The following is an 18,209-nucleotide window of genomic DNA, read 5'->3' as shown; positions in this document are numbered from 1 at the left end:
ACTATTCTGAGTGAAAGAGTAGTAAGAAGAAGAAAATTTATAATATTGGTTAAAGTGAAAAAATTAATTGAATAAATCATGCTGGGATCGTTTTAAAATGGAAGGAAAAGAAACTAGTGCACCTGATCCCATGGATGTGGTGACAGTAGGAAATGACGGTAATAATATTATTCCTCGCTAACCTGTATTTTCATGCAAAAGTATATATTGATTGTTTTTAAATGTTGACTCCTCAGAAAATTTGCAACAGCTTGTCGATGGTCTACAAGAGGAGAAAAGGAAAATACAAAATGAATTTAACGCACAAAGAGCAAAAATGAAGGAACTCTATTTACAAAAGGAGACGGAACTCAATAAATGCCATGCGGATCGTAAAAAATTGCAACGGGAACTGGACGAGATGAAGTCTCAATTTGTGGTCGCAGATTTAAAGTCGGAAAATGAGTTACATTTAAAAGAGCTTAAGGCGCAGGAAGAAATTTCGTCATTGCAGCAACTGGTGCAAGGTGTTTTAGAATTATTTATTTAATAATATAGGCGTTTTAACATTTTCTTTAATTTAGATACGATTGAAGAGTCAACAATTTTAAAGGCTGAGTTAGAGCGCATGAAAGAAGAAAATAACAAGCTTTGGCAGGAAAATCGTGAGTTCCGCGATCATGTACAGCAACAACCTGTAGAAACTACTAGTCTGGCGCCTCAACAAATGCTGAGTCACGTAAAAAAGACTTTAAGAAAACTGGGCGGCGACTCGACGACTAGTGTAATAGCAAACAATTTTAGTCAGCCGGAGAGTATTGATGAAAATAGCAAGTCTAAAAGTGGTAAAAAAGACTACGTAAGTATTGTAGATGTTCTAATCACAGTTAACTAAAAATGTAGATTATATTATATAACATAAATTTAGGCGCAAGAAGATGCCGAAGTTTTACGTTCAATTGTGGTGCAGTTGCAAGAGGAAATGGAAGCATTGAAGGAAAAACTACGTGAAACCGATGACAAATTAAGAAATCAAGAAAGCAGCGCATTTACCAATGCTATAGCGCAAGAAAATGGAACGCCAAAAGATGATATATCTATTAACAAATCCACTTCCATAGATATCAACACTATATCCTGTGACGCCTGCTTGCAATTCGAAAAACAACTTCAAGAATCTCTGGCGAAAAGCGCCGAAGATCAAAACACAATCAATGCTATGCAAAAGGCAATTGCCGCCTCCCGTGAAGACTTACAAAAGGAAGCTGCTTTGCGTAAAGACTTGGAAGATCAATGGCAAGAGCGACGTGAAGCTCACAAAACAGAAGTACAAAAATTGCGCGAGCAGGTAAAATCAAATGAAGAGCAATTGCTAGAGTTGCAGCAAAAGTTCCTCGACACCAAGGAAGAAGTCATGCGGCAGCTGCAACGTGTCAGAGACGAACGCGAGCGCGTCAACAAACAACTGGAAACCTTGCAGGCAGATAACGACTTTCTTTCCGGTCGTTATTTAGCATCTTCTGAGGAAATCGAGAGCCAAGAGATTAATTTGCCCAACACAGTGGAGGAGTTACAAGAACTAATATTGCAACAACAAAACGATCTTATACAAGCGCGAGTTAGTAGTGAATTTGAACGCAAAAAATGTGTAACCTCGCTGGATGAAATACAAATTTTGCGCGATCAATTGGAAAAAAGTAATAATGAGCGATTGGCATACAAAAAGAAGATGCAAACCGACAACAAATCGTGGCAGTAAGTGGGCGGGCTTTAAAAGTTGCATGTATTTATTTTTGTTTTAAATCTTTTAGTTGTCCGCATATTTGTTGATAATAATAAAATTCATATATATATGTATATTTTTCTAATACTTTTTGTTTATTAAAATATATTTAAATTAATTTAATTTTTTTAAATTTGTATGATGTAGTAATTTTTGGTAAATTTTGTTGAGAAAATAGCGATATTTTATATATTTAATTTTCCATAAAACATAAAAACTGTTATAATTATTTTGTAGGGATCGCTTAACCGAACATCTGGTAACAATTCAAACCTATGAAACGGCCAAGTCTACACTAGAACGTAAGGAAACTGAGCTGAACAGGCAGATATCAAAGTTTCGCGTTGAAATCATCGAATTGCAGGATACCATTGTAATTGTCATTTTCCGACAGACTTTTGGCGCTATATAATATTTTTTTCGATTTTGTTTGAATATTGCAGGAAAAGCTAACTAAAATGAACACAGATTATAAGACAAAAATCAAAATTCTCCAAGATGATTTGGCAACCAGCGAGCAAGTGCAGAAAGATTTTGTAAAATTATCACAAAATTTGCAGGTAAGAAATGCGCGTTTGTTTATTTTATTTTAAACATATTTTTTATTATTATTGTTTATAGCTTTTTTTTGCTATGAATTATTTTTAGTAATTTTTTGGTTATAGTATTTTTTAATCTCGGCTGTAATCGCGTAAGCGGTGTCTACGCCATTAAAGAAGAATATTTTCTAATTAATATTTTTTTTAATTTAATTTTTTCCTGTATTATTCTTTTTATTTTAAATATTTAAATTTTAATACATTTTTTTATATTTTTTATTTATTTTTTTTTTTTATTTTTTTTTTTATTTTTTTTTTTTTTTTTTTTTTTTTTTTTTTTTTTTTATTTTTTTTTTTTTTTTTTTTTTTTTTTTTATTTTTTTTTTTTTTTTTTCTTTTTTTTTTTTTTTTTTTTTTTTTTTTTTTTTTTTTTATTTTTTTTTTTTTATTTATTTTTTTGTATTTACTTTTATTGTACATTTGTTTTAATTAAATTTTTTTTTCAATTAGTTTTAAATTTTTTCTGGCCTAATCTTTGTTCTTTCAACTGTTTGTAATCCCTTTTTGCAGATGTCCTTGGAAAAGCTGCGCAAATCGGATACGGAAGTACGCTGGCAAGAGGATGAAGACGTCGATAATTGTCCCACATGCAGCACCTATTTCACAGTGACTGTACGTAAAATTCATTGTCGCCATTGTGGACACATCTACTGTGAGAAATGTCTGACGAAGACAGTGCCGTCGGGCCCGCGCAAAAAAATCGTACGTGTCTGTGATATTTGCCATACACTGTTAAAACCAAATACGGCGCCCTACTTTAGTCAAGAACCGCTACCCGCTAACTGAGCAACTACATACTAATTCGCTTTTATTTACTTTTAAGTACTTGGTACTACATTCTTACATACCTATATTGAAAATCATTTAGATAGTCTGACAGTTTGTTGTCTCGAAAAAAAAAAAAAAAAAAAAAAAAATTTCCTTTTAGGGTTTAAAATTTCGTAGAAAAATAATGATATTTTTGTTAACAAAAAATCGAAATATTGAGAATATTATCTGTTCATGTTGTTTGATGCTCTTGTGCATACTTCGATATCAGATGATAGTTATGTGTATGTATGTTTGTTGAATTAAAAACAAAAAGAAAGCAATCATATCCAGTCATAGCATCGCTCATAAAATGAGTAAGATTTGAATATGTAAAATTTTGTTTTCTGTATTTGCTTCTTGCAAAAGGTACTTCATCAAGTGTGCTAGCTAATGAACTATTGCCAACAATATACATAAATATATTTTATTAAAAGCAAAGCAAAGCAAAAAAAAAACAATAAAATTATAATAAATAGAATAAAATAAAATGTGTAAGAGCGTAATTAGTGTAATGTACAAGTTGAAATAAAACTTAAAATAAATTTAGATTCTATATACATGTAGTATAAATTAATACAAGTCGCTGGAAAATACATAAGGCATTGTACGCAATGTTCTGTGTGGTTGTGTGTAAGTAACGAAGCAAGTCATGGTCATATACAATCTCGTCTTTATCTGCCTCTAAAGTGTGTCAGACGACTTAAATTGGATTCTGCAAGTAAATCTTAATTAAATTCGCATGTCTGCAATATATTCTTAATCTATTTTGAGGATCTACCTCACCACAACGATCTACCCAGCATTGTTCCAAACACCGAAATCAGCAGCGCAACAGTCAAACTGAAAACTGTATTCTTCGAAACTGCAAAATAATATATTTTGATTATGGTAAACAACTAGCGTTATATACATACATATATGTATGTATCTATAAACATAGTTATGTGGTTATTGGCCTATATTTTATCTACTATTTTCAAGTTAACTGTTTTTTTCGATGAAAATTTTTATTAAAATTAATTTCTTTGAATTAAACATATAAATATTATTTTTTAATGAAAATTATTATTATTATTAATAAAATTTTATTTTATTAAATTATTATTATTATTGTTTTTTAATTACACTTATGAAAATTACTTAGAATACAACATAAAGAACAAAAAATGTGTTGAATGCTTAATTATTTGTGTATTTACAGCGAATAATGGTGTGAAAATTGTCAAGGAGCATTAAAAATATAAAAACTTTAACAAGTAATTGTTGTAAAAGTAAAAAAAAATAAAAATAAAAGTCATAGAAAACGAAGCTTGTATACCCTTTACAAATAAAGAAGTTTCCATACTAGAACTTTTTTCTGATCATTCGGTTTTTATAGATTCTATAGCAACTGATAGTATTTGGAAAATTTCTTCGTTTAATGTAGCTCGCGTATATGCAGACAGACGAACCGCTGTAGATTTTGCTAACTGTTAACAAAAAAAGTAAAAGTACGTCTGGAGGAAACTGAAGTTTTTGAGCTCTATTCCTGTTTGAGATTTGGTTTAGACGAACTTACTTTCTTTACAGTGTCTGATCAAATTTGACTCGGATTGGTTCATTGCGAAATACATTAGTGTCTGTTTGACAGCGTTTGTTTACATGTTTGGCGATTTTCACTAGGGAAAAGAATCATTGCGCTGACAATTTAGTAAATGGCGCTTTAAAAACGACCCGGAATCAAAAACATAATTTCGCTGAAGGCACTGAAGGTCATCAAAGACGAGGCTTACAACAAGTGTTAAGTGTGACAATGAAGATTTTGTATTTAAATACGTGGAAAAGTAGTTTTTTATCAGTTCGTGCCAAATCAGAGGTTAAGTTTTCTTCAATAAATTAATTGTCAATTTATAATAAATACATAATACATTATAATTATAAATATTGCTGTTATTTCTACTAATAAAAACTGGAAAAAAAAGTTTCTCGTTTGAAAAAATAAATTAACTGATATTTTATTATTGTATACTTGAATCTAGAACTAAACTAAATTGAAAATATTTATTTGATTTTGTTCTATAAAGAAATAATAATTTAATGGAGTTAAAATAAATATTGGTGTATACTTTTTTATTTATTTAAAAGTTTAATTAAAAAATATATTTTTAAATTTTATTTTATATACATATATAATAATAATAATAATAATAATAGTATAATAATAACATAATAATAATAATAATAATACTAAATAATAATAATAAAAATATTTTTTTAAATTTATTATTTATAAATTGTATTTTATTTGATAAAAAATCATAACAAATATGCATTTTTTAAATCATAATAAGTTGAGTTCCTTTTAGTTCAAATTTATTTGTGTCTACTTTTATTTTATTTTTTGTTTTAACACAAAAAAGGCAAATTAAACTCAAAACAAAATAATTACTTAATAAAAAAAAATACAAAAAAAAATTTAACTAATTTAATGGAGTTAAAGAATAATCAGAATTTAAAATGGTATTTAATTTTTTAATTGTTTAAAAGTAATATACATATATATTTTTATATCATAATAACTAGTTTTTTTTAAATTAAAATTTATATACTTTGTTTTTTACTTTTAGTTTATTTAAAAATCAAAATAAAGATAAATAAAAAAAAAATGGGAACAAGTAATAAATAAAAGTAAAATTTTTAAATTTCTTAAACAATTTAATGTAGTTAAAATATAAATAGAATTTAAAAGGATTTTTTTTTAATTTTTTAGTTGTTTAAAAGTTATATAAATATATTTTATATCGTAATAATTTGGTTTTTCATTCAGTTTTATTTTAAGTTATAATTATAATTTGATAAAATTTGTAAATTAAAAAAAACAGCAACAATTATTAAACAAAACAAAATTTTTAAATTCATTAAAAATTTAATTAAATGGAGTTTAAATATATATAGAATTTATAATGATTTATTTTTATTTTTTTTTCAGTTGTTCAAAAGTTATATAAATATATTTTATATTATAATAATTTAGTTTTGAACTTAATTTTACTTTTAGTTTATTTCTAAACCTAAATCGAAATAACAATTGAGAAAAAAATCCTTTAAAACTTTATACTTTATTTTTTATTTTTAAATGAATTTAAAATATAAAGTGAATAATTTAATTCAGTATGTCCAATTTTTTTATTAAAACGAATATTTTGAAAGAAATATATTTTTGAAACAACTTTTTTTTTAATTGTTAAAAATCATAATAAATATATTTTTTTATATATCATAATAAACTTATTATTTTTTTTTTTTTTAAAAAATTAAAAAAAATAAAAATGCTAAAATTTATTAAATATAAAATTATGAAATTAAAAAATATTTATAAATACTATAATTTTATGAGATATTTTTAAAAAAAAAAATAATTATAATTAATTTAAACAGTTATATTCTAGAGGAAAAAGACTAAAAAGTTCAAAAATATATTAAATAAATATAATTTATTTTTATAAAAAATTAAAAATAATTAAATAATTTTATTTCCTTTAGAACTTAGCTCATGTATTTATACAGCAACATTCTTTTTCTGCTAACTTGTAAATAAAAATTAGGTTATGTGCAATGGTGAATAACGAGTAAGAAGACTGTCAATGAAAATATAACATTTATTTTATGTACATTTATTTCACATATACACATATGCATGTATGACCGATTTTTACAGGCTTCGCGAAGTGCACGATGAAAGAGAGGCTTTGTGTGGGAACATTTGTGGTATGAATAAATGCACATTTAATATTTATTATGTGTGTTTACATATGTATACGTGTATGTGTATGTATGTCCTAACGCTTTAATGAAACAAATTTTCAATTGTACTTATAATAATTTTTAATAATTTGTTTATCTATTTTATTTATTGTACAATTACAATGCAATCTTAGATGAATATTCTCTAATTATATAAAATATATATATATGTATATATTTATATAGTTTAGCAATATGCTGTGAGACAATAACAACAACAAAGACAAATGAACTGTAATGAGTCGCGATTTTTTTTTTTATTATTTTTTATATTCTGCTATTTTTTAAGTGAATTTAGTTTCTCTATTTTTTAAACGCATCGTCACCTGTTGATACCGCACTATTCGATAGGGACAAGTCGCCACCATATTTTGTGAGGAACTCAATAATTACGCCATTGCTCCAGCCAAAACCTTTCTGCACCTCGTACTCTCCGCCACCGCCATGGCCACCAAAGTGTAACGCATCGTACTGTTAAGACAAAAGTTAGAAAAATGAAACAAAAACAAAAATATTAATATTCTGAAATTTTCAATTGCTGCAAACCTTTTCAAACATCGTCTGCGTCTGTTTGTATGCCTCGAAATTCGATTTCACCCAACGATGTCCCCATCGCTCTGACAGTTTCTTTGCCTCAGGCGTGCCCAAGTTCTCCAAACCTCTAATGAGTATATATTGCATTGGTGGCCAAACATTAGGGAAGTCCCATTGTTCACCGGTATGCGCGAGCGTATTCGGCACGCCACCGGGATAGCTGTCCAATTTTAAATCGTCAATGTATTTTAGCACAGATGCCGAGATTCTCTCTGAGTCGGATTTATTAAATGCGCCCGTATAGAGTGGTGACAAATTGGTGGGTACAAAGTAATTACGTGGTTTCTGATTGATCATATCGTAGTCCAGCCAAACACCGGCTTCTTCATTCCAGTGTACAGCTTGGATAGCCTTGAAAGAGTAAAATTAAGAAGAAAAAATTATAATTTCTGTTCCCAGTTTTTTGTACGATTTTCGGGTCAGCAACTAATTATTTTTAATATCTATGTACATATTAGGGTCCGTTCTCATGACAATTGGGCCGAAGTAACCGAAAAGGATCCGTATTTTTACCCAGGCAAAAACTGTAAACTCGGTATCATTCCTTGAGAATACTTTAGGAGTGTTTTCTGTCACTACAACAACAACAACTCACAAAAAGTATTTGAAATCATTACCATAAAATCGATTAACGCTTTGATCTATGAATTTCATCTCAGCAGATGATATTGCGAGAGTCATAACCCCACCAAATCAGAAGTAGATTTCAAATTGTCTCGGGAAATCCAGCTCTTCCTTATAATATAGCGTTCTGGCTAATATTCTTGCATATACAGTAGGACAGTTGTCCCACCAACGTTTTCTAATACTTCAATATACTAACCTCTAATATCCTTGCAGCCTTCGCTTCATATTCAGTGGATTTAGCTTTGTTTCCTGCTTTGTCATGAAATTCTGCAATTATTTTCGCATTCATATACAGTAACGCATTAAGATCGACGGGCACAATTGAGCGTGTCTTTAAATCGGTACGATCACCATCATTTGTGCCATTTTCATTGACGAACCAACGTGAACTGAAGTCCATACCGGATTCAGCGCCGGCTTTCAATTCGGTATAGTGTTGTTCCTTAGCCTCGTCGGTGCGAAAAGCTTCCGATGTTTCAATATCTTCACGGTAGGACTCCGGTCGTGGCCCAGTGGAGGCATCTGTATAGATAGCAACATCATAACCCTTGGCCTGCACGGTGTGATTATTCATCCAATATTCAAATTCATGTTCCAAAGTATCTAAAGCTTCCAAAGCAAAACTGTAATCTTTCTTGAAGTCAACATAAGCCTTAACCATAGCTGTTAAGAATGGTGGCTGTGAACGTCCCGAGTAGTAAACACGACCACCGTTCGGTATGTAGCCGAATCTCTGTACAATGGATAAAAAGTTTTCGATCATGCCACGTGCCGTTTCATACATCTCCGAATACAAAAGACCGCGTATAATCCAATAAGAATCCCAATAGTAAAATTCAATGAAACGACCACCTGGCACTATAACTGGATTGTCAACAGGTATTATCGAATAGTATTCTGGATTCTTGTGCACGTCTTCGATCATTTTGCGGCCCAACTCCTTCCAAATACCATTCAAATCGGAGCCCCATTGCTTGAGATCTGGATCGTTGATGGCGTTCAAGAATTCAGGGTTTTCTTTCCAGTCATTCGGTACCCAAGTTTCAAATTCTTTACCCCGCTCCTCGAAATGTGTCTAAAAGAAGCAAGCAAAGTAAGTGGTTTAAATTGTAGAGTAGCTGAATAATATTGTTGAAGATACTTCAAATCTTTTTAGGTATGTATATATGTATATGTAACCCACTTACATCAACAAAATCCTGTATCTCCGCCTCGGTTGGTGTGTTGTTGTACTTAAGCATGAACGCGTTGAACTCCTCCATAGTTTTTTCCGGTAGATTTTTCAGCTTCATATCGACAAACGTTTTAGAGTCCTGGTAAAGATGTGCCATTTGTACGGTGTGCAGCAGCGGTCCATGGCAATAGATTTGGCTAGCAAGAAATAAAAACGGATACATTAACCATTTTAACCAAATACAAAATTTCCACCAAATGTGTGTGAAGGCTCGGCAAAAAGAAAGCATCATGCAGCTAGGCCCTGCACCAACGTCGTTTGTATACATAAATAACTTCGAATCTTTGGTGTCACTCGTATAAAAATACAGTATAAGTTTTCTTTATTTCTTATGTCTGAGTGATACTTTCAGTTCGTGATTAAAATTTTATAGTTTCGTAAAGGATTTCATTGAATTCAAAGTGCGTGAAACCGAAAAGTATTTGAAGACCTTTCAGTGGTAACAGAAGTGGATAAACGGAAGCATATTTCTGCTTTCTAGTATTAAAGTAACCTTAAGAAAAGCAACCGCGCAGCCTAGAGGGAAAGCTTCAACATTCGGAGATATGCAATGAAAGGTAGTAAGCTCAAGCTATGTAAGTACATTATCGATCCCACGACAGACGGCCAAATTATTGTAATTTTTCTTCACCAGTAGCTGTTGAACACTGATCACTGCTATGTTGATGAATTTTTCGGATATTGACATCGAAGTCTACTGGCGAGTTGTATAAAAAATGCTCTTTCGACTGAACTATTGGAAGGTCTGCGAATGTATTTCGCTTGGTGGAGCAGAACCAGAGATAGAAAGAATTCCTTAGTTCGTCCCTAGGGAGGTTGATTACATATTTAAACCTGCTGAGGTTGTAACGCTCCATTAGCAACTTGGCATGGCGCATGCCTTGGAGTTGTTGCTAATACCTCTCTCTGCCTACTCCTACTCCGTGCACCCAGATAAGGTGCACTTGGTTACGTCCCGATAGACTGTTCAGCCGTTCTTTTCACACCTACTTTGATCTATGTTTTACTTTGATTGCGTTATACAATAGCTTTTCGTGCTTTTATTCGCACAACTCTTCTTCTACCCTAAGTTAGAGGTGTCTTCAAAGATTTTAAAAACAATGGCAATAAAATTCGATATCTTTATTGTTGAAAATAATGAGTAAGTAACCATTATATGTTCACTTTAATATTTTTTAATGGTATAATTTGCGTTAAAATTAGTATTTTATTATCCAGGAAGAAAAGTGTTTTAAATTAACTCATTTGTGTTTTTAAGTGTAAGACTTATAATATTTAATTACACTTTTTAACTAACGTCAACTAAAAATCTATTTTTATGATGTTTTTCCCAAGCGCGCCCACACATTTTGTATATTCTATATAGGTATGCCGGTAGATACATATGTCACACATTTAAATTGCACTTTCATTCAATTTAATGCTTGCTCATTTAGAGCTGTCAGCGATAATTTCACTGCAAATTATGGCGAGTTTTCAACTTTGAAATTTCACCTTGAAAAGTTGCGCTAGTGTCAGATGCATTTTTTCATGCTTTCATGTGCAGCAAGAAGCAGCTTTCCGAAACAAATTCATAAATTGACTAACGCAAAAAGACACGTACAGTTTTTGAATTTAAGCCAGGAATTGCTGGTATTTTGCGCAGCTGAGGTTACCCTTATGAAATTCCATACCAAGCGCGCACTTATTATGCAACTACCTCAAAAACTTTTTTAAGGGGGAATTCTAGTTTAGAAAATTAAAAAATTTTAAATTTTCTTTTTCATAATACCATAGTTTAGATATTCAGAAATATCTCTCTAAAAGGATTTTTTAAAATTCACATTATTACCGAGGTTATAGCCATTTTAGTGAAATGGCGACTGCAACCATACTACTTTTTTCGATGCCAGAATATCTCAAGTTCTAATCAGCCAATTTACTTAATATATGGCACGTATATTTTTTAAATATCTCTCTATCACATGAAGCAACAAAAATAAAAATCTTAATTTTGTAATATTGGGTAGTCGAAAAAGTCTTTTCGTATTTCTAATTAAACCTAAACTTATTTTTTTATATTTATACTAATAAATAAACAAATATGTATCATTTTGGTTTCGAAATCTCCAGAACGGAAGCGAGCGAAATATTGTTGTGCTACACGAACTGAAACAGCATCGTCTCTGTAAACTTCACAAATTTCATTGGTGGCTTGCGTGGCATTCTTCCCTTTTTTTGAAAAAATTTTCAAAATATAGCGAATTTCTTCATTATTTTCAACTTCCCCGAAATAAATTTTTTGATAAAATCTCATCTTTCCAACACCATATGGTATGACACAATGTGATTGGTAGCACTGGAGATAAACGACTGCAACGACATCTATTGACAAAATACGAAAAGACTTTTTCGACTACCCAATAATTTTAAAAAATTCAATTAAGTTAAAAAATAAGTGAAAAAATTGAACTTTATTTTGAAGCAGCCGATATTTTATGATTTTCTTTTCAGTTAAACCAGAACTATACCTTCGATGGCTTATCATTTTCTACACATTTATTGGTCGGTCAAAAATTATTTTTTTTGGTATGTGAAAAATTATCTGAGACCAAGAAGTTGCATTAATTTTTAACATTTTGATTTTATACACTCAGCTGTCTCTCGTGGGCAAATGAAAGTAGCGCCACTTTAGCTAAAAGTGTTACCACGAAAAGTGTATGAAATTTAAGAACAGAAACTTACGTAAATATAAATTACACTTTATAATAAACAGCTCATTTCCTTTTGGTTTTTAAGATATCGGAACGGTAACCGCATGCGCTAACGTTAAATATGATATGTTTAACAGAAAAAAATACTAAGAACTGTTCAGTTAGTATTAGTATATAAAATGATGAGTTGTAACACAAAATTAAATTTTAAATTCTGTTGGGTTCGATGCCTACTAGTTTTAACGGGTTACATGGGTTTAGTGGTTTCAAAAAATCGATCTTTTTTTTGTCTTATTAAATTATACAACCCCTCTAGAATATTGTTCTAAATTTTCAAGTTGATCCGAGTAATAGTTTCGGAGATACAGCCTTGAGAGGCTTGCTAGGCTAAGTGCGTCGTCTTTAAACGCGTTTTTCTCGAAACTGTGTTTTTGAAGTCGGTTCACGAAATTTTACACAAGCCTTTGAGATACAATGCATTTTCACGAGTTTTATAAATGTATATTTTTTTTGATAGCTCTTCACTTACCAAGATTCCGGCCCCACGGGCTCGTATTGTCGCTTCTGTATCGCATTGCTAGGGATCGTATGCCCAAAGCTCGCGCGCACGCATAGATTTAGAATAACAAGCGCGCCAATGGGCATAAAACGCGTGCTTACAACGCTCCTGAACGCAAACATTTTGCCTTTTACAGTTTAATTTAATAATACTTTTAATAAATATGCTTAATTATGTAAGTAACGTTTAGCTCCTTGTTAGTGGAACGTGATTCATTTAAGTGTAGATTTACGAAAATAATACTTTTGGTTTGATTACTTTTTTATGACTTATGTTTTTATTGTAATTTAAATTCGACTCGAAATGGTTTCGACTTCGATTTCCTTTAATGTTTTTCTGTGCTACACTTTTTTGTCGGTGAAGCGAAATACTGCTAAGGAATTGATAATTTTATTTTGAATAATTTTACACGTTTAAATATATTTATTTTTTATATACTAGATATATGTATTTTTATATATATTTTTTTAATTTTTTTTTTAAATTTAATTTTTATACATATTTTTTTTAAATCTTTTTTGTATGAAAAGGAATGCACAAACGCTTCTTTTAACCACTTTTTAGGCTATTTCCTTTTCCATGCACAGATTTCATAATTTTAACACAAAATTTATATTTTATTTCAATTACGCGTAAATATTTCTTTCTTCACACACACACACATATGTACGTATGTATTAAATATTTTCGCATGTCTTATTGATGTAAAGACAAATTAATATTTAGTATGCCAGCTGGCGGACGCGGATATTATGCTCGTTTATGCTCGTTTATACTCGTTACTCGTACTCGTGTGTATAACGATACAGTTTTTTACAACAAGTTGGAGACTTCCGCTAGCAACGCCGCAAATGACGGAAGTGAGGGCTAACTTGTGAATGATCCACTCTAAAGCGTTTCTGAACTATTTATTTGTGGATCAAGGCAGCAAGTGTACTCGCGAATATATATAATCGGTATAACTAAAGTACTTGTGGCATAGCATACACGAGGATACACATACGAAATGTAACTTGTATTGGTATTGGTTTGCGAAAATTGAAGACCACATTTTAGTGTGAATGAAAGTTAAGGTTATCGCTACCCTATAGGGCACGGCATGAAATGAAAGCTGATTAGTGGGTGTGACTTTGGTATCCCAGCGCCTTTTAAATGGTATTCTAAATGAGTATTTTGTGTTGAAAACTTTCCTAGCCTTTATTGTGTTTCTTTTTTTTAAATTCTTACATATTACAAAGAGTTTTTATAAATTTTTTACACTCGACAATATTTCGATTTTGTACATTTTTTTAAAAGGGGAGAAATAATTTAAAAAAAATTTGTTAGAAAAATATTTAAAAAATATTATTAATTTAGTCTATTAAATATTATTAATTGTAATTTTTAAATATTTTTATTAAAAGTAAATTTTAAATATTTTTTTTAGAATTTTTGAAATATTTTGTTAGAAATAATTTTTAAATATTTTTAATAATTTTTAGTAATTTACAAAAATTTGATAGAAGTACATAAATGTTTTATTAGATTTATTTTTAAATATTTGTATAGAAAAAATTTTAAATATTTTCGTTTTTAAGTAATTTTCAATAGTTTGCTAGAAGTAATTTCTAAATGTTTTATTAAATTTATTTTTAAATAATTTGTTAAAAAAATATAATATTTTTTTAAAGTAAATTTTAAATGTTTTATTAAAATAATTTTTAAATATTTTGTTTGAAATAATTTTTTAATAATTTTCGAAAATTTGTTAGAAGTGATTTTTTAATACTTTGTTAAAAGAATTTTTTAAAAGCTTTTGTAAAAATATTTTATTTACATACTGTACTTATTTAAAAGTAATTTTCAAACATTTGTTAGAAACAATTTCTTAATATTTTGTTAGATTTACTTTTAAATATTTTGTTAAAAAAATTTGAAAAATATTTTTTAAGTAATGTTTATATGTATATAAATTTTGTTAAAATTAATTTTTAAATATATTGTTAAAAATATTTTTAATTTTTTGGAAATAATTTTGAAATATTTTTTTAAAAGTAGTTTTCAAAAATTTGTTAGATGTGATTTTTAAATATCAAAAAAAAAATTTATTAAATATGTATTTTGTTAAACAATTTTTTAAAAATATTTTTTAGAACTAATTTTCTAATATGTTTCAAAATTAATTTTCTTTCGGTTTTGAAAAAGACCTTGATATACATTAGAAAAAGTTTTCGATGTTTCTGGAAAGCCTCTCTGTAACAACTCTCCTTTCTGTTTTTGGAAAAGGTTGCATTTCTATATGTTAAAATTTTTGGGACCCTTGATATTCGGCCTTTTGCCTGCTGATTTACTACGTTCTTACCTTTACGTAGCTATTACGAAGCTGTTTTGAACATTATCATTCATCATTTCAATGGAACATTAAATTTTATTCACTGTTATTAGCTTTTTAGTGAAGAAAATCAAGAAACGCAAAAAAATAATCGAAATTTTTGAATTTACAACATTTTTAAGCTACACTTAAGACGTTGAATTTCCTACAGGGTACTTTTATTCTCGTCTAAAATCATATGTAAGTCCATGTTCAGCAAGAATTTGTCACACACATATAAATAGCATATGTATGTGTGCATGTGTGCGTTTATGGGTTTATTAATGTTGCGACAAGCTGTGTGGTGGGCTCAGCGTACTTTTCTATTTTTAAACTGATCACTAGTGAATTTAATCGGTAATTGTGAAAGTACCGTTATTCGTCACACGAGTACGCGCATAAATTTGGACTTTTATACGTTTATATGTATGCATGTATGGGTGTATGTATGAACTTATTTCTGTTGTGACTTGTGGCGTTACGTTTAATTTGAGTTCGCCTCAGGAAGTAATTGTGGCGACTATTTTCGTTAAACGACAACTATGAAATATTCAACAATTTTTAAGGACACACACACTTATATACATATGTATATGTGAAGAAATTATGATAACTATATGCATTAATGCGTACGTAGGTGTCGGATTGTTGTTTTTTTTTTTTATAATTAGACAGCGAGTGATTATGCAATTTGTCGGAATCATGACACAACTTTTGGGTGATATTTATGCAGTTAATTGTCGATGCATTCCTTGGAAAAAGTATGTATGCAAGTAAGAAATAGTATATACTCTCATTCCCACGCTCACAAAAAACCTTTATTTAAAATAAATATCTATGATTAAAGAAAAAATGTGATTTTAAACTCTGATCAAATTTGAATCGGACTTACATTGCGATTTTTATCACGGGTAAAAATTGAGCAACGAGCCTGTTGAAAATGTTTACAGAAGTGTTTTGGGTAGTCTACTTTATCACCGAGCATTCAGTGAAGGTCTTGCCTCATGCGAGACGTCTAGCCACCACTGTTAAAGACGATAAAATTAAAGAAACAGTGCTTAAAAATGGTTATGCTGGCATCAGCGAGATAACAGAAGATCTTAACATCACTTATGAAAAGAGTCAATGCAAGACTTGTACCAAAAGACAGATTTTTTTTTTGCAAAAATGTCAAGTAGAGGCTGTAAAAGAGAAGCTGGACAACTTAGCTGAGAACGTTAAGCCATCAAATGCATTTATTCTTTTTTATGATGCAAATTCGTTGTTGGACCGAAACTTCTGTACAGCAGTGTAATTTCATTACATGTAATGTGTTTGTAAAAAATTGTAATTTTTGCATGAATTTGCGCATTTTGTTTATTTATAATATGTAACTGTGTTATCTTTAGCACTTTGGATGGGTAGCGTTTGGGCTGACCGTGCAAACAGGCGGGTGTTCTTTAACTAGGCCGGTTAGGCGCTGATAACAGCGAGTGTATGCATATATGGGAAAATTTCCTTGTCTGTGATTTCTAAGCACTTGACACCATTAAGTCGTAGTTTTTGCTTTACAATTCTAATTATTGTCAAAGCTATTTATCTAGTTCTTTAATGCACCGTTGTAACTATTTTTTGAAGGCTTTAGAAGTAACTGTATGTGCTAATGCATATTCGGCATAAATTTGCATTTTGAGTAATATTTGCAATTTTTTTCTATTTTCATTTCTTTGTTTTGAACATTTCTTTTTTTTAATTTTTTTAATATGTTTATTTGCACTTTTTTAATTTTTTTAATTTTTTTTTTGTATTTTTTTAATTTTTTTTTTTTTATTTTTTAATTTTTTTTTTTAATTTCTGTTGTTACTTGTAGTATATAATTATTTTTCGTGAAACCTAGCTGCAGACCTCATTCATTCACCTAATCGGGTTTCAGGTGAAAACACCTAAGAATGATTGATTTCATATTTGTACTTACAATTGGGCATCTTCGGTGGCGCTGTAAATGTAATTTTGGGAAGGAAAAAAAAAGAAAAAAAAATCATAAATTAAATATAAGACTTGAGTGATTAATAATTGAACAGTGGGGAATCGTGTTATCGTATACATGTGCATTATATACATACATATATGTACATACATACATATATGTACATATATGCTTTTAATTCTAGCTTAAAATATCGCTCGTACAAATCAGACGCAATTTTTGGAAGCCTCTTACGTCATTGATTATTGCCGCAAATTGTTGAATTAATCATACATATTAACATTTAAGTTGACGTATCTTTATCCATATCACATACACGCATACATACTTAGGATATATTTATATACATATGTATGCACATCTGGGTACGTCTCACGTTTCAGACACTGGTATATGCAGTGTCAGTATATATTTAAGCACTTTTAACTAATTCAACGACGCAAAAAGCAAGTATTTGTAAATTGGAGAATGCATTGACTGAGATAATTACATTAAATAAATTAATCTAATTAAATTTGCTTTCTTTTTTTAGTTGACAAATTCATCGTACAAGCTAAGTATGTGTGTAGACATACATAAGCTTGTATATTAGGGTGGTTTAAACAAAATAAAATTTTTTTTTGCTTTGTACCCGGAAAAATTGATTGATAGAGCTAGCTTACCGTGAGGACACCTCATGGCTGTTAAATCACAGCACTTCAAGGCGCGACAGTCGCTTAAGCACTGGCCAGACACGGTGCCTGCGTTTCTTTTATAGAGCCAGCTGGCAGCCAGCTAACAGCCAGCTTACCGTGAGGTCACCTCATGACTGTTAAATCACACCACTTCAAGGCGCGAGAGTCATCTAAGCACTGGCCAGGCACGGTGCCTGCGTTTCTTTTATAGAGCCAGCTGGCAGCCAGCTTACCGTGAGGTCACCTCATGACTGTTAAATCACAGCACTTCAAGGCGCGACAGTCAGCTAAGCACTGGCCAGGCACGGTGCCTGCGTTTCTTTTATAGAGCGAGTTAACAGCCAGCTTACTGTGAGGTCACCTCATGACTGTTAAATCACACCATATCACGGCGCGGCAGTCACCTAAGCACTGGCCGGGCACCGTGCCTGCGTTTCTTTTATAGAGCCAGCTGGCAGCCAGCTAACAGCCAGCTTACCGTGAGGTCACCTCATGACTGTTAAATCACACCATATCACGGCGCGGCAGTCACCTAAGCACTGGCCAGGCACCGTGCCT

General features: G+C 30.5%; 3 protein-coding genes across 7 annotated transcripts in view; 2 read left to right on the top strand and 1 right to left on the bottom strand.

The window, feature by feature from the left end:
* LOC126757400 (C3 and PZP-like alpha-2-macroglobulin domain-containing protein 8) overlaps positions 1–18,209 on the top strand; it is a 185,511-nt gene that overhangs the window by 124,864 nt on the left and 42,438 nt on the right. The gene's annotated exons all lie outside the window — the stretch shown is intronic.
* LOC126757390 (rab GTPase-binding effector protein 1) lies at positions 13–3,724 on the top strand. Its single transcript, XM_050471264.1, has 7 exons — positions 13–158; positions 237–506; positions 564–838; positions 908–1,734; positions 2,000–2,135; positions 2,206–2,322; positions 2,872–3,724. Exons 1-7 carry the CDS (start codon positions 98–100, stop codon positions 3,145–3,147), a joined length of 1,962 nt encoding a protein of 653 aa, XP_050327221.1. The 5' UTR covers positions 13–97; the 3' UTR covers positions 3,148–3,724.
* Positions 3,582–18,209, bottom strand: part of LOC126757391 (trehalase) — a 48,177-nt gene continuing 33,549 nt past the window's right edge. For 2 of the 5 annotated variants that reach the window (XM_050471265.1, XM_050471269.1), the window contains exons 3-9: positions 16,966–16,986; positions 9,363–9,546; positions 8,372–9,250; positions 7,501–7,899; positions 7,281–7,425; positions 3,950–4,033; positions 3,582–3,883 (exon numbers count right to left, since the gene is read on the bottom strand). In XM_050471265.1, the coding sequence (XP_050327222.1) occupies positions 3,951–4,033; positions 7,281–7,425; positions 7,501–7,899; positions 8,372–9,250; positions 9,363–9,546; positions 16,966–16,986 (1,711 nt within the window). In that variant the 3' untranslated portion in view covers positions 3,582–3,883; position 3,950. Of the gene's footprint in view, positions 3,896–3,949; positions 4,034–7,280; positions 7,426–7,500; positions 7,900–8,371; positions 9,251–9,362; positions 9,547–12,631; positions 13,015–16,965; positions 16,987–18,209 lie in introns of those variants that run through there. The other 3 variants (XM_050471266.1, XM_050471268.1, XM_050471267.1) reach the window with 3 other exon arrangements.

The sequence above is a fragment of the Bactrocera neohumeralis genome, chromosome 4 (genome assembly GCF_024586455.1).
Source record: "Bactrocera neohumeralis isolate Rockhampton chromosome 4, APGP_CSIRO_Bneo_wtdbg2-racon-allhic-juicebox.fasta_v2, whole genome shotgun sequence".
Lineage (NCBI taxonomy): Eukaryota > Metazoa > Arthropoda > Insecta > Diptera > Tephritidae > Bactrocera > Bactrocera neohumeralis.
This window is presented reverse-complemented; position numbering and strand designations above follow the sequence as displayed.